General features: G+C 43.0%; 1 protein-coding gene across 5 annotated transcripts in view; it reads left to right on the forward strand.

Annotated features, from left to right (window-relative positions):
* ADAMTS3 (ADAM metallopeptidase with thrombospondin type 1 motif 3) overlaps window positions 1–16,704 on the forward strand; it is a 246,680-nt gene that overhangs the window by 108,341 nt on the left and 121,635 nt on the right. Inside the window, exons 4-7 of one of the 5 annotated variants that reach the window (XM_042811523.1) lie at window positions 357–525; window positions 2,793–2,877; window positions 6,176–6,239; window positions 9,678–9,705. In XM_042811523.1, the coding sequence (XP_042667457.1) occupies window positions 6,216–6,239; window positions 9,678–9,705 (52 nt within the window). In that variant the 5' untranslated portion in view covers window positions 357–525; window positions 2,793–2,877; window positions 6,176–6,215. Of the gene's footprint in view, window positions 1–356; window positions 526–2,380; window positions 2,399–2,792; window positions 2,878–6,175; window positions 6,240–9,028; window positions 9,104–9,677; window positions 9,706–16,704 lie in introns of those variants that run through there. The other 4 variants (XM_042811525.1, XM_042811524.1, XM_042811526.1 and 1 more) reach the window with 4 other exon arrangements.

The following is a 16,704-nucleotide window of genomic DNA, read 5'->3' on the forward strand; positions in this document are numbered from 1 at the left end:
AAAAAAAAAGCTGCTTCTCTATTTCACTTGAGTGTTTCACTAGTTTACATACCAGTAAGAACAATGTAAGTCTTTTGCTTTAAATCTGCTACGTCCTTGCTTACATCACTCAGTCACAGCTAGATCCTTATTGGATATATACTCTCTCCTCTACCCCATGTAAATTCATGATAAACAGGTTGCTGTGGTTGTTTCCCCTCTCAAACCGTATACAAGTTAATGCTTCCTCTTGCAAACGGCTTCTCTTTCTTTCCCCAGAAACAGTGAGCAACTACGTTGAATGGATTTCTCTACAAAGGTTATTTTACAGGTCAGGAGGTTAGCTTACTTTTGTCTTTTTAATTCATCTGTTTCAGAAGAAATCCTCTGTGTGTTCTCCTGAATCATAAAGGCTGGTGAGAACAAGAAGCCTAACTCATCATTAATCCACAGGCAAAGTACTATTCAAGCAGCTGTAGTGAAAGCTCTCGTACACTGCCCTGGAAATAACCTCAGCCTTGACGTGGTAAAATGACCCTAGATAAGGTCAGAAGATCAGTTCTCATTTTCATTTAAGCTCCTGGTTTTAAAACTGTGTTTGGAATTGTCTGTTGTGGTTTAGATGATTTCCTAAAACAGATGGATCCTCACAAAGTGGAGGAGTGAAGTTCAGAGAGACGGAGGTGAATTTGAATGATCTGTTTACACAGTGTAAGAAATGGAAGCTCGTGGCTGGGATTTTCAGGAAGGCATAAGGAAGCTGGGTGTCTCTGTCCTGATGGCCTGAATACTAACTGAGTATGGCATTTAAATGAGCCTTAGGTCAAACCTCTTTCAAAGTCTTTGAAAATCCTGCCTGTGCTAGCCTGCCTTGTGCACTGGGGTCAATGTGCACTGCAGAATATGTACTAGAATTCAGTGATTTTGTGTATGATCTGTCTATTTAGATAAAATATGTATCTAATGCAGTGTAAGAGTAAGAGTATCTACATAACACACATAGTCCAATGTGTAAACTGGCACAGAAGCAGCATGGATGGAACACTCCACATGCAAAGCAGCATTTTCTTATCCTATTACAAGGGCAAAAAAAATGAAAAGAAATCATCCAGCAGTATAGGCAGTACTTCTGGCTTAAGGCCTGCTACTAGTACAAAAGGACTGCTAAGCAGTACTTATGAACACTCATTCCATTTCCCAATTATGATAATTCCAGAAAAATAAGCTTTGAAAAGAATTGTCCCCAACGCAAATTGAAAAGTAAAGCTCTCCAAGGTCCAAGATAACTAAACTTCAGTAATTCTAGCACACTCTTAAGTAACAACATCTAGGAGATATTAGTGGCATTATAATTGCATGTGAGGCTCTCTAATTAAAAATTGATTATTTCCAATTTAGTCAGATGTGCAATTAAAAATGGGACTTAGTGTCTTCTGACCGTTAAAAGAGTTAACAAGGAAGTGAACTACGTAGGTGTATCTATGCAATATATATTTATCTTGAAATAACACTAGCATTTAAGCTTCTTGGATGCATCTTCCTATAGTAATACAGAAGTCTCTCCTATGCTGACAGTATTTACTTAAGCACTTACTCTTATGTGCTGCTTCTAATTTGTGCCTAAATATGGCTGCTAGGAGTGACCAGATGTGCTAACAACTGAGAACTTCCTTCTCATTTTTGCTTTTGATGCAATTTTGATCCATGCTTTGTTCTTGTATGTGAAACATATTGAATAGGTCAATATCCATTAGATTTATTGCAAGTATTTTGTCCTGTGGTTCTATCACACTTATTTGCACCAGAAAACTTTCCTGCTTCCATCTAGAACTGGGATTGTCCAGAATAACAATGTCCATTCCACTTCTGCCATCGTATCCATAGTGACAGTTCTTTTATTTTGCATACTCTTTATCACATAATCCCAGTTCAGCTTTTTTCTCATGTATACTGACTTGAATATGCGTGATGACATAGGCGAGTGCTTTAGATGTGATACTAGGCTGAAGGAAATTTTAATTCCTTATTATTTCAGTTTTTCCTTCTGAGGAATCAAAGTTTCAGTATGTTTCACAGATGAGAGTAATTTCTGTATGACCTTGTTGAGATGGATGATATATGCATCTGCAGTAACATGGCTCATACCTATTGAAGATAGGAAAGAAGTGGGCGGTTCTTTAATGGAAAGTAACCTTAAGCATTTAAAGCATGTGATGAGAAAGCTGATTTTGTCCCAAGTACACAGTTAAAGACTTTCATACCAGTCCAGGTGTCAGTGACACAACACCGCCACCATGCAGCGAGTGGACAGATATCTGACAATGTGCGAGCCCTTCCGAGTTCCAGGAGCCCTCCCAGAACTGCATGCAGTACTGCATTCACTCTAGATGAGTCCTTGGCATGTTGCATCTCCACAAAGGTTACTTTTTGCCTTGAATTATAGTTGTTCATCCCAACCATGGGGACAATTAATAGAAGAGAGTTAAAATTGACACAGAGCTTAAATTATTCTAGTTTTCTTTTAATTTGGGAAAGAACAACTGAAATGCAAAATGTATTCAATACAAAGATAGCAGCATAAACTGCTTGCCTCTTTTCTTTAGAAGCGCTAACACACTATGACGTAAAGCTGATGGTTGGAGGGTGGGAGATAGCTTACAACTTCACATGGTCCTAGTTAAAATGCCCTTTGAGGCATTGGCAGTTTATAGGAACAGTAGTGTCTCTTGGGTCCCAACTGCAGTCATTGTTACAATGCTTACAAAAGGAGACACTACTGGCAACCATCCTCAAGCTGTTGTTTTTATTCCTAGGACACAGAATGAACTTTTGTAATGGAATCAAGGACATGGAAATAACAAAAACTGCAGACACAATCGACTTGCAGTGTTCAGTAAGGTAGGAAGATAACATCGTAACACTTTGGAGCAAACAGCTTCAAATTGGAGCTGAATCAGATGTTCTCAGTGGCTTGCTTTAGGAACAATCTTCAAACAGGATATTGTTATTTCTTACATTTCATTTTTTATTTCTGTCACTTCTGTTTTTAGAGTGAGAAGCCAAGATAGTTGATTCTTATTATGTTTCTGAAAGATAACATAATGTGTAAGCGCTCAGTGTTAGAAAAGGAATTGGAATCAAAATTATTCACTTCCTCTCCGTGCAGCCATCATCCTCCCCAAAAATTTTCTATAAGGATGTGACTAAAACAAAGCACTTACTGATAAATTATGAAGAAAGACTGTCAAGTTGGTGAAGCCAATGGGAGGTGAACATGCAGTAGGGCAAGATGTTGCTCTGGCTCATATTAGCTTAATCTCATTGCTTTATGGGCATTGCTTGTGAGTCTAGTGGCTTGATGAAGGGCATGGCCTTTATTGAAAGGCTTTACAGTACCTTTGTTGAGAACCAACAGCTTGTCTAACCTGCCATAAATTAAATGTATGCAGCATGTGCTTTAGCACTGATTGAAGAAATTGCACTGATGTGCGCAAATGATAAATAAAAAGTGTCTGAAAATGAGAATCTACAGTCAGTGACCTAGCAGCGTAGTATGAGTATCTTTCTTCTTCACCAAGAACAGATACCTTATTGATTGCTAGTAGCGAGAGGAGCACGAGCATCATGTATGTATCTGTATGTGCAATGAGATTGCACAGCATCTCGCATTCCAGAAGGAGCGTAGGTATAAAAGTGTAAATCAGAACTTCTAGAACCAGAAAAATGCTAATAAAAATAAGCATGGATAGCACACAAGTTTCTGTACCTCCAGTACATAGGTATAACTTAAATAAATCCCTTATGCATAGGTTTTAAGGCAGAGCGTGTGCAAACCACATATTAAGTGCACCAACCATACAAGACGGTGCACTATTTTCCATCTGTATTTTCTTCTGAGGGCGTAGGGAGAAGCATTTAATGGGCTTTTGGCCCTATCAGGGTCTGTGCTGCATGTGAGGGTCGCTGCCTCAGCACTTCCAGGAAACTCTTGCAACACAAGAACCGCTGGTTTCTGTATCAGTACCACAGAATATTGAAAGTGTGGTCTTACTGGAGCTTATTTTTAGAATGATTTATGGGCATTTGTTTATTCATTTCTTTTGAGAATTTGAGGTAGTTTTAATTGAATTTTGTTTGGCACGCATCATTTCAAAATTAACCACCTTAAAATAAGAACAGCTCTATGGAATTTATCTATTATACAAAGTTGTCACAAGTACTGCCTCTTATATTTCTAGTACTACTTTATTTTTCATAACGTATTTTACAACTGTAATTTTCATGTCTCACATTTTTCTCTCCAGTTTCCTATGTACTGTGGTTAAAGTTTGGCCATAAATCTTACACTGCTTTGTTAGAAATAATAGGTCTACTATGTTTCTTCATTTAATGATCTGCTAGATTAATAGTGTCTTTAAAACAATTAAATGTAGTCGCATGGTTTAATATTCCCAATTTTAATGCACCATGAAGGAGAAATTATAGCCATTTTCATTTATAAAGTGCTTTTATTTCAAGGGCTGTCTGGTAATTCTTGTCTGACACCCCGACTGAAATCTCTTTCTTATATTTCTGTGGTAAACAGATAAAAAGTGTAATATCCAAAAAAGTTTTTTGTGCAGTTTTGGAAACCTAAGCACAGAAGTGACTGGATGGTAAAATAGGCTGTAACATTGAACGTGGCATCTCAGCAAAAAATGGTATGAAACTGTGGGCTGCATAATGAGAGCTGTCATATTGAGGAGGCAGAGAGGAGGCAGTCTTCTGGATATTAATGTCAAGCATTCCTGTACTTTGGTAGCGGCAAGGTCCAGAGCCACTCATGGCACCTTCGTTATCTGAATGACACTGACAAATTGCTGGCAGGGCAGAAAAGATGCTGCAGCTGTGACCTTGCTGCTCAACAACTAATTGCAGAAACATGCGGCAGGAGATGGGTTCCCAGTTAAGAACATAACATTTGGTTCTTGTGTGTCCGGACTTTTGGGGTTTGTATTTCATGCAGTAGTACGACTACAGCCCGTAGACTGAAAGGCCTTTGTGCATGGCCTTTTTATTGTGTACACTCACAATGCCTGCTACAATGGGACTCCAGCCCATGAATAGGACCTGAGGCATTACTGAAATGCAAATAGTAACGAATTTTAAAAATGAGACACAGACTTTTCAGATGTATCCTGTGCTAAGAAACTGATTTGTATTGCCTTGTGTTGGTTGTGCTGTAGGCCTCCTGCATCTCTAACTTGAAAAATTAAAGCTAAGTTCTACTTTTCGTTAAGCAGTCTGTTAGCAGACTGAAAGCTTGGCCGGCTTGGTGTTGCGCTTAGGTTGGAAAAATGTATGCACAGGCACTTTGCTGCCATAACAGCACAGTCCCACTCTCCCATTTCACTGCCAGGCTGAGGACCATGCCCACTGGTTACACATAGATCAGGACATGCCTCATAGAAAATGAGAATCCTATTCCCGATGTTTTGATCCTTAGAAGAAATTAGACTTTGACAGCAGAGCTGAATTTCAGCACAGCTGGGATCTAGACGTGAAGTACAAACTCTGTTTTTAACAGTGAGGCTAAAAAGAGTAAGTCCAAGCATTGCGCAAGGGATGTTGATCTTAAGTTTGCACTAGGTGGCCAAGAAGGTAAGTGCATCTGTAACTACCTTCTCTGGCTTTGTGCCTTTTTCTGATCCAGCCTGCAATAACTCATGTTCAACAAAGATGTCCTCCATGGCCCAGTGCAGCTTGTTTTACCCCTGGCTAATTTTTAGTGATGTGTCTATCTCAGAGAGAATAGAATTAGTGCATTCCAAATTGGCTGCTTCTGAGGAAGGTCGTGAAATTGCAGACTGGCAAAGAACACTGTAAGTTAGGAAGTCAATAAATTATAATGTGGGAGAAAAACTTTATTTCTAAGTATCAGGAAACATCACTGCAAAAATTTGTATTAAACAACATCTGCACACATGATTGGTGAGGATATATGATTTGACTAGACTATGGATTTATTCATGGATGTTGTAGTCAAGTTTACTACTGGCTTGTTTCAAAATATGTTAATATTTGGAAACTGATGTTGAATAAGAGAAAAAAAAAAACTCCAGTTAATTTATCAGTTTTGTGTAGGGAATATTTTTCTTTAGCATTTCTCTGAATTCTTGTTCCAATTAGTACTTCCTTTGAAATTGTTTTGTTGCAGGCTCTTCTGCTGTGAGAAAAATTGAGACTTCGCAGAAACCATGTCCCTGAGCCCTTTGAACCAGGTAATGTCACATCTAACTTGCAATACTGAGTGCTAGCTCCCATAAATATTGTTCATGCTATTTAAATACTGCTGCACTCTTCACTCTATGGAACCCGGCCCCGTGCAAAACCTTTTATACTTCAGTGTCTCTTTGCTTCAGGGCCTAACCTCAAGTTCATAAAATATTTGTAGCTGTCAGCTTAGAGCATCCACAGAAACTGCACAGATGTAGAAAGCTTATCTGATGTAGTGTTGGAAAGAATAATTTTAGAGTTGCAAATAGTTAGCAGGTTTTTAACAAATACATATATATACACTTACATATGTAAATGTATATATATCAGACAAAGTATACATGAGAAAATCTGATTGCTTTGATGATGGCACATCCAAACTGGGCTGTTAGCAATGAAAAATGTCTTTAACATATGAAGACAGTACTTGAAAATTCAGTCTGTGATATTCAGTCTTGTTTCATATTGGAGGTGGCTGATGAGACATGTCATTTTTTATTACTGCTTTGTTATACTTCTGCCAAGCCTTGGTTCTTTGTTTTCAAAAACTGCAGAACAGAATATCTGCCCTGGCCTCCAGATCTGTCTTTTGTATGTTTTTAGCTAACTGGAAAAGTGAAGCCACCTAGGACCTAACACAGCTTTATTGGAAGACTGTGGTTATGATCACAGAATGCATGAGGTTTGGTTCTTGGTGTGCATTGTGTTGCTGTGTTCTGCACTTGGCTACTTGCTGTGCCCATCCAGTGCCTGGAGAACAGGGGGAAATAAGGAAGAGCCTGGTGTGGAACTTGGGAGTGCTATATTAAATGTGAGAAAGAGAGACCAAGTCATGAATTGTGCCTGTAGTTAGCTTGTGTGAAGCACTGCCTAAGTGCAGAATACTGTTGGTTCTTTGCTGCAGAAAACAAATTCTGGTATGATGTGCTGCAGATAAACCCTCAAGGAAATCAACACTGTGGTTCTCAGGATTTGAATAACATACAGTAAATAAGGCCTGAGATCACATAATGAACGTCATGAGGGGAAGTAAAACATGAATAGCTGACGGCATGTGTTCTGAGCACTGCATGAGGAAAGAGTCTGTGAGAAGAATGGTGTGTTATCAAGTGACTGCAGTCAGTGCCTCAGTTCAGAAGCAGGGGAAAGATAGTGTCAGCTGGCATTTCTTAACTGACAATTACAACTGGCAGTTTTAACGTATAATTATGTAGTTAGCCTTTACAGGACCTCAGCTCTTCTGATTCTAGCCTTTCCAAAAATTGGCTCATGTGCATCATGCCACTGCCCAGTGTTACAGCATGCTGGTTGGAACAGGCTGTTATGTACTGTGTTATGTATTGTGTGTGCAGAAATGATCCCAGTAATAACGGGTATTAGAGTCAGGCATTTCTGCTTTCTTAGAGTTTTTTTCCTCCATTATGAGACAAGCTGGTGGGAGTTCAGGGCCATGATTTACATAGTCAGGACTTTGCCGTACACTGAGGCTGCAGCTCTCTCAAATTCTGCAGTGGGGCAACTTGGCTTTAGAAGAACCAATATTTTCTTTTTCATTTTGAGGTGATGGTTTCTGACAAACAGTTCCACTGAAAGTGGTGATGCAGTGGCATGGGCTGTGCGGGGAGGTGGTGCAGTCACCATCCCTGGAAAAGTTCAAGAACTGTGGAGATGTGGCACTGAGGGATGTGGCCAGTGCGGATGGTGGATTGGATGTGGTCTTCAGGGGTTCCAACCCTAATGTTTTTGTGATTCTTTGAGTATGGACAGGCTTTCAAGCATTTGTTCTGAAAGCTTCTGGGTAGCAATGGTCTGCTTGTTTGTGCTAGGTGAAGGCCAACCGTGGCTCATTTAAGCCGCTCAAGGCAGCTTCACATGAGCGCAGAAAGTAGGAGATTGTATACAGAATGTCCAACAGAACAGTGGGATTTCAGTTTGGATGTTTCTGCATTAAGCATGTCAGGTTCCACGGGATATCCTCATCCCGGGGAAATTCAGTCATCTTTTTGAGTACTGCTGCAGTGCAGAAATGTGGGAGCACTTTATCCCCCTGGATATTTGTTTACAAATAAAAAGCATCTGTAAAGTTTTCGCTCGCTTCTCCCCTTGGGGATACCCCCGCTCGTGCCTGTTCGCAGCTGCTCATTGCTGAGCCTTAACGGCGTCACGTCTGCTAGGCGAACGTACGGGACAGGAGAGCTCCCGGCGGGATTTGCGCGGGGAAGGCCGCTGGCAGGGGGTTAGGGTTTCCACCCGGGCCGGGACGCGGCTCTTTGTGGCGCGAGGCTGCGGCCCCGTCAGCCGTTGGGGCGCTGCCGGGGGCTCGTGCTGCACCTGCCCCGCGCCGGCTCCCCTCGGCGGGCCGCTCGGGCCGCGTCCTTTGTGAGCGGGCGGCCGAGCCCCGGGCCGGCCCAGGTGCGGCTCCGGCTGCCGGCGGCCGCTGGCGGCGGGGCGGCCCTGACGTCGGTGTGCCGAGCCGTGCCGAAGGCGGGGCCGCGCCCGGGGGCCGGTGCGGCTTTATTAGCGCCGCAGGTCGCGATGCGTGGCGCAGGCAGGGCGCAGCGAGCAACAGGAGGCGGCGCGGTCGCTCGCCGCCCCACCGCCGCCTGCGCCCAGCCCGCCCGGCCGCCGGCCCCGGGGCGCCGGCGCTAGCGGGGTGCTGCAGCCCGGGGACGGCCGAGGCGGGGGCTCGAAAGGAAAGAGAGCCGGAGAAGAAGGCGAAAGGAGGAGGGGAGGAAGAGCGCGGCCGGGGCCGGGAGCGTGCGGTCGCGCGGGGCGGCGGTACGCGGGCGGCCGGCTCGTGATGGTGCTCCTGCCCCTGTGGCTAGTGGCAGCCGCGCTCCTGGGGGCCCGCGCTGCAGCCGGCCGGCAGGTGAGTGAGCGAGAGAGAGAGCGACCGGCCCGGCGGCTCCGGCGCTCCCCTTCCTTCTTTCCCTCCCTCAGGGTCCCCCGTCTCGGCCGGGAAGGTGGCGGAGCTGCGGAGTTCGCCCGCTGGGTGTAGTGCAGCCCCGGCCCCGCGCTGGTGGCTGCTGACCTCCGCCTGCCGCCTCGTCTCTGCGCCGTGGCAGAGCGGCGAGGAGCCGGCCGCCCCGTGCTCCCTGCGGCTCAGCGCCTGGTCACTCGCACCCACCCGACGGCCTTTCTTTGGGCACCAGACTCTTTGCTTTCCGTGTGTCCCGATAGATAGAAGGGGTCGTTCTGAATGAGGATTTCCTAGCTCCTCTATTTATATTAAACTTACTAAGGGCTCTCTTAGTTCTTTGCCGGATACAGCTGTTTGTTCAGCTAAGGGAAAATGCCAACCCTGGAATCCAAAAGCAAAGATGTAAAAAGTGGTGCGATGCAAACTGGGATTGTTCAGCCTTCTAGAAACAGTCGACTGTTGCATGTTGCATAGTAATTACACCAGTTACACTCTGTGCATGTGTTTCTTTTCTCTTCTGCAGGCTGGTGAAGAACAACAGGTCCAAATAGGTAAGTTTCTTTAACTGTTATTTCAGCTGTCAAAAAAGTAACAACAAACTAGTTTATTTTCTGGAAAAATGGTCTTTGCCTAGGCAAGCGTTCCCCTGTGTCCGTCCACACTGTTACCACCCAGAAGCATTTGTGGTTTCACAGTGCTGTGGCATGACTTGGATTTGCATGGCCTCTCATTTCAAGCTCTTTCATCCCATTAACTCTGTACATCCCTTTTTAAAAATGAAAAAACAAAAGTTCAAAGCTGCAGCATACTTTAACCAGCCCTATGGATGTCACGGCAAATCTGTGCTGGGTCAAATGCTTTGTGTTCATTTGTGCATTACTGAACCAAGGAGTTAGCCACGGAAAGTCGTATCTTCATACCACTTTCCTTCTGTCCTGAAAGTGCTCAATCTTTTATTCTAATGCAGCCTTTTCTTCTCTAATGTTGATATCTCCACCTATTTCCTTTATGGAAAGATGCTGCATGCCCAGTGGGTTTTTACTGCTGTGTTATGAACTGATACGCCCACATCAGAAAGTATAGCGCGGCAAGATCAGTGTCCATGATGAATGAGGGTGCTGAAATGAACCAGGGTATGCCATGCTGCAATCTGAAGCCTGATTTTTTCCTAAAAGAGATGGGAAGCTTCATATAATTAGGAGCATGTGTGCACAATCTAGTTGCTGTAGCTCTGCACTGATTTAAGCTGACAGATAATTTAGTGCCAGGTGGGGTGGAAGAGACGGTGGAAGGATGTAAAAGTCAGTGTCCTCTTTCCAGAGCATCAGTGTGAGACTGCCATGTCCCCTGCCCTGTGGTTTTGAGGGCAGCACTGGAACCAGCTGACCACAGTTGCTGTTGAGCATAATTGCCCTTATGGTGCTCTGGATCTGTTCAGTAAGGAGCAGTAGCACCTGTGCAGTTCTAGGGACCCTATGCAGTTCTGTTTCCAGTTGCCATTAGAGTTCTGATTTGTGAGGTTTTGTTCAGGTTTTGACATGCAGTTTTGTTCAGAAAATAGTTTCTGGTATTTCTTTAAATTTTGGAGCTCTTGTGTCAGTTTCAGTTCTGGCACTGCATACTTAAAGGCTTAGGTTGATTTCCACTGTCATCAGTGAATAATGGGATTTGAGACAGTTAGGTACATTTAAACCTAGCTGGCAAACAGACTTCTTTTTTCCAATGGCATTTCAGTGCTTTATTTCTGGTTGTTTCCTTGAGAAATGGATTGTATTTCAATTTCAGAAGCTATAAGCTATACATGAATGCATCATTTAAATTATACAATATGTCAGACAATTTCTTGAGCCTGGAGGAGAACTCTTTTTCCTTTCAGTTTTTTCTTTCTTTTGAGGTCTCAATGTTGGTGTAGCCAGGGAGGGTTTGAGGCATGCAGGATCCATAGGAGAGAGGTGAACACACAGCAGAAGGTGAATGAAGGCCCCTAAACAAAGCCTCCCAGGATGGGGCTGGGTGGCCCATGTGGAAGGCTCTCTATGTGGCTTGTAGCCCAGCTGTTAGCGATTAAGGGAGCGAAGCATTGGAATAGGTTGCCAGAGATGTGGTGGGTGCCCCATCCTTGGAGATATTCAGGATCAGGCCGGACCAAGCCCTGAGCAACCAGGCGTACCCATAGTTGTCCTTGTTCCTCGCAGGAGAGTTGGACTGGGGGACCTTTAAGGGTCCCTTCTAACTCATATTTTTCTATGGTCTTAGGTGGAGATGGGCAGGGTGTGAGCTGATGGTTCTGTCTACTCACAGGACCATGTGTGCTGTGTCCCTTCGTGTCGTTCAGCAGCACTTGGCCCCTTGGTGTGAGACGCGGTGTTGGTTGGTGCCTGGCAAAAGCGAGCTTGTGTCTCCTTGGCACATATGCATGGTGTCCTGGTGGTATTTTGTTCGGCCTGGCAAGACTGAGAGTTAGCTGTCTGACCAAACCAGGTTGTCTGTGCTAAGCTCTGGCTTTTGAGGGATTTCTAGTATTTCACTGAGGGGAAGTCTGTATTTTCAAATGAAAAAATACCTGGTAAACACAGATTAGATTTGTCCTTTCTGTTTTTTAAACTGTTAATATTTCAAGTAATGTTTTATCCTGTAAATTCTGATTGGAAAAGGTACTGCCTATTCAGTTTAGAGCTTTAATAACTATAGTAAAACTTGCATTAGGATTGCCTCCAAATGGGCTGTCCTACTTTTAAGTCCTTATTAAGTGTCACTTTGCATTGGTGTTGTGTATTTTGATTTGGCCCAGGGCTGGCTGCTGTCAGCAGCTAATCTTTTTTTTTTTTTTTTTTTTTGTAGTCTCGAAAGTCACTTAGGACAAATTAAAGCGTATTGGATTTTTTTTTTTTACTACTAGTACAGAATGTATTATATAGATAGGGACTTACTGTATCTTAATTAACCACTTCAATGCATAATATGCTGCAAAACCTGGAAACTGCAAAGAGGAAATCATGCTGTTGCTTGTGAATTTACTGGCCTGAATTTACTGGCACTCAGGGTGGTGCTACATCTTCACTTTTCGTGTCTCTCAGCATCTACACAGCAGAACATCAGCATTTTATGCTGCTACTGGCAGAAAGGTCTGATATTTAACTTGGGAAGAGCAGCATTGGGCTGCTACAGAGCCTGGATAAAACAAGCTCACCAGTGTTATGCAAGGTGACTTTGCAGTTCAAGAGGGGCTGTGGAAACATCACAAAGTTTCTTGGGTTTCTTATGTGCCTGGGACAAATTGCCAGTGATGTAAAGGAATGAGGACACTGAAGAGAGGTGTGTCTATATATATATGTATACTTGTGAGCCTGTATTCCTGCAGCCCCTTGTTTTTATTCATCCAACTTGCAGTATCTAGCACTGAGGTATGCTGCACAGCCTCCTCCCTGCTTAGGTGCAAAGTTCTGTGGAAATTCTCTAGAAATCCACCCTGCCTTGGACAGGCAGCCCAGTGCCTGCCTACTTCTTTCTTTGCACGTTGCCCAGCATAGCATCATCTTTGTAAAAACAGTCGTGCTGATATATAATTCTGTAGGTTTACACATGGGTATTCCTAATTAGAGTATATATGCCAGCAATCTATTGAGGCAAATGGTTACTGCATGTAGGAGTTAATTCACATCTCATTGCCACGGAATTGGAAAGAAATTGTGATGCCAGCACTTAGTGAATGTGATTTTGCAGGTCACTGTAAAGGGTGAAGGAGCTCCTGTGATGAAAAATTACTTTCTCTGGGGCTAGTGGTACTCTGTCTGCAGTGCAGAAGACTGGAACGTGGGAGGTCTAGTTATAGAAAAATTCATGTTGCTTTGAAAGTATTACTTCTTACTTATTTTCATGAAAATTAGAATATATGCGAACAGCACAACAGTGTTATTTGATAGAGCAAATTGTCTGCTGCAAAACAGTATTTTTCAACATAGTCACCACCATTAGCTCTGTGTCTTCTGTAGGCAATCAGCAAGAACCTGCATGCCTCCATGTCTCATCACCGGTAATGATGTGGTTGAGGGAACTGTCGCCTCCACCCCGTGTTGGTTCAGTTGGTCCTGGTAAACCTGCATACGTTGTTCTTTCTGCTCCGTGTGAGCATCTGTGGGACCCATCTGCAGCAAACTTTGTGGTATTCTGACATTGCCACCATCATTTCCAATGCACTGAAACCAATATTCGGTGCAGTGCGCAGTTCCCTGGTCACAATCCACCAATTAGTGTGGATGAGCTGATTGAGATGCTGTTCATTTCGTGCTGTGGCAGTGGTGCATGACTGCCTGGAGTGTGGCTTGTCTTTCACTGCACTGTTGCCACTGCTGAATGCACCACACACTGCCATTCTGTGCCCACAGCCACTGGTTGGTCTCCATCAACATTCAGCAAGTGTCAGTGAATGGCAGTGGATGCCATTGTTTTGATGTGGAGGAATTCAGTGTTACCCCTTTGCTGCATGTGCACTTCAGTGTCAGATGCCATTCTGTCACGCTGCCCCTCTGCTGCCATCTGTCACACAGCAACAGCATGTAATGAAGTACTGGTGGAAAGGTTCAACTTATGCTGCTATACCTCCAACACCTGCCTCTGATGTGGGCCAATAGAATAAAATAGGAGGCATTACTCTTGGAGCAGCCCTTATACATACTGTGTTAGCAAAAATCCCACCAGGATAATGAACACTAAACGGCACTTAAATATTTCCTAAGAAAAAAGTAATGTCTTCAAATTTGTGTAGCTTGGTCGAGGCATGGAAATAATTTTTCATGTATTTTCAGAAATTCCTGCCTTTCTGCTGTTTTTGCTGATTCTGGTTTATACTCTGCTTTTGAAATCTTGTTCCCTAAAAGAATTTTTATGATTTTCAAATTGTACTGTTGGCATCCAAATGAACAATTTTTGATCGCTCTATTTTAAATATATACATATAAGCTCTCCTAAATGCTGTTGATTTTAACTAATAATAAAAAAGGCTTAGGGCTTCAATTGTCACACGTTTCACAGTGCAGAGACAACGACTGTGAGCCAGTGGTGTTAATTCTTCAGTTTCATGTGTATCTGGGAAGAAAAAAAAATTAGAGATAAGACTTTTGCAGAGGCATTCTCTAACTAATTATGTTTTGGCATGCAGTGAAAGAATGTGATATTCTTTCACAAATGTTTCCTTTCAACTTAAATGTTGTGCAACTGGAACAGCAGTTCAAAGCCAGATGCAAAAATGAAGAAAATTTGAGGCTAAGTGCTTTTTCTGTTTCTCTGTGTTCTTCTGTGGTCATTACTGAAAGCTCTGAATTAGCAGAAAAGAATGACTCTGGAATTTTAGAATAAGAAAGGGAATACCTACGGCTGGCATAGTGTTTCCTAAGAGCTGTGGAAAAGGGGTAATAGAAGTCAGTGGAGGAGTTTAGATGTCCTCAGTTATGTCACTTAATTTTAATTACCTTTGGACAAAAGGCATTTCCTCTTCTAGCTCACTACTTAGAGACTCTGGAAGGGCTTTTGCTGACTCAAAAATGTGACAATTCTTATTTTCCATCGTTTATGCTTACCTTCTTGTGGCTAGTTGGCTATTCTTGTTCTTAACAAAAATAACTTTTTTTTATTGCACTCACAAGAAGGAATTTAGGAATTCTGCTGCAGGATGTACAAAGCAATTTCTGAATTGTGCAGGGAACACAGAATTTGATCACTGAAACTGTGGTCTCTGGCATTGTACAGCCTGCTTTAAGAAGGAAAGAAAAGAAAGGCCATGAAGTGTCTGTGAGGTAAAAGGAAGACTATAAGTCTGTGAATTTTCATCACTGAAGCTTAGGGAGTCATGGAGATCATAGAATCATTTAAATTGGAAAGGACCCTTAAAAGTCATCTGGTTCAACTCTCCTGTAGGGAACAGGGACACCTATAACTATATCAGGTTGCTATTAGCCCTGTCCAACCTGACCTTGAGTATTTCCAGGAACAGAGCATCCAACACCTCTTCAGGCAACCTGTGCTGGTGCTTCACTACCTTTTTGCTTATATCCAGTCTAAATCTTCCCTCTTTTAGTTTGAAACCATTTCCCCTTCCCTATCACAACAGACTGCCATAAAGAGTCTGTTATTTTCTTCTAACCCCTCTTTAGATACTGAAAGCCTGCTCTCAGGCCTTCCCAGAGCCTTCTCTTCTCCAGGCTGAGCAGCCTCAGCACTCTCAGCCTGTTCTTATATAGGGGACATTCCAACCCTGGACTCATTTTTGTGGCTTTTCTTTGGAGGCACTCTCAACAGGTCCACATCTCTCCTGTGCTGAGGACTCTGCATCTAGACACAGTACTCCAGATGAGGTCTCACTGACAGAGTAGAAGGGCACGATCACCTTGCTTGACCTGCTGGCCGTGTATTTTTTGATGTAGCCCAGGATATGGATGGCTTTCTGGACTGTGAGGGCACATAAGTGGCTCATGTCCAGCTTGCCATTTACCAGTACCTCCAAGTCCTTTTTGACCGGTCTGTGCTGCATTTTTACATGCCCCAGCTTGTAGGGATAGTAGGGGTTTCCACAACCCGGGTGCAAGATGTTGGCTTTGAACCTCATCAGGTTTACCTGAGCCCACTGTTTGAGCCCGTCTGGGTCTCTCCTAATGGCATGCCATCCCTTGGGCATGTCAACTGCAGTACACAGCTTGATGTCATCTGCAAACCTGCTGAGGGTGCACTCAATCCCACTGTTGACTCATGTGAGAATCAAGATTTTTGCTTTGACCCAGTTAGGATGCCCTAATCCTACCCAGAAACTCCAGATCCTGCTCTTGGCATGATGTCTGTTTCTATAAAGCTCTATACTAATTTTTTTTTAGAACCTGAACTTGTAGGTGTATGGTGAAAAAGACTATTGAGAAGCACAGTTACTAGTAGTGGTGGGACATGGATTAAGTTTTCAGATTGATAAAAATTCTAAGGAACTTTTCACTTTTTGCTTCTCTAGGATATAGTACCTAACAGTTTGTTGAGTAGATGTATGTCAGTTCATAGAATTGGATTGGAAGGGACATCAAAGCCCATTTGTTCCACGTGCCTCCAGCTAGATGAGGTTGTTCAGGGCCCCATCCAGCCTGGACAGCATCTATGCGTTACATGAAGATATTTATAGTGCAAAAACTTAAATGTCATTCTGTCTTCTACTACTGCTATGCATTATTTTTCAGTCAAATCCCTCAGCAACTGGAATAAATGCAAGCTGGAGAAAAAGCAGCTGTATGAAGCCCTTAGTAATGTTTTCCTACCAAATTTATTAGTTGAATTTGCAAGTCTTGTAAAACAAGCAGCCGCTGCTTCCAGGAAAAAGGCATTAGCTACCGAGCTTTTTATCAACGTATAAATTTTCAGTTCAAGTGTGATTCACCTTGAGAATGGGTAAAATTTTTCGTTTAATTATATTTATTTGAGGAATTCTCATTGGCACTTAGTGTTGCCATCTGAACTACTCAACCCAGGAGGCCTTTAAATTGAAAGGATCAGTAATATCACTCTAATAGTACTTTAGC

This window comes from Centrocercus urophasianus, unplaced genomic scaffold, assembly GCF_019232065.1.
Source record: "Centrocercus urophasianus isolate 14NV4802_14NV808 unplaced genomic scaffold, USGS_Curo_1.0 seq_13, whole genome shotgun sequence".
Classification (NCBI taxonomy): Eukaryota; Metazoa; Chordata; class Aves; order Galliformes; family Phasianidae; genus Centrocercus; species Centrocercus urophasianus.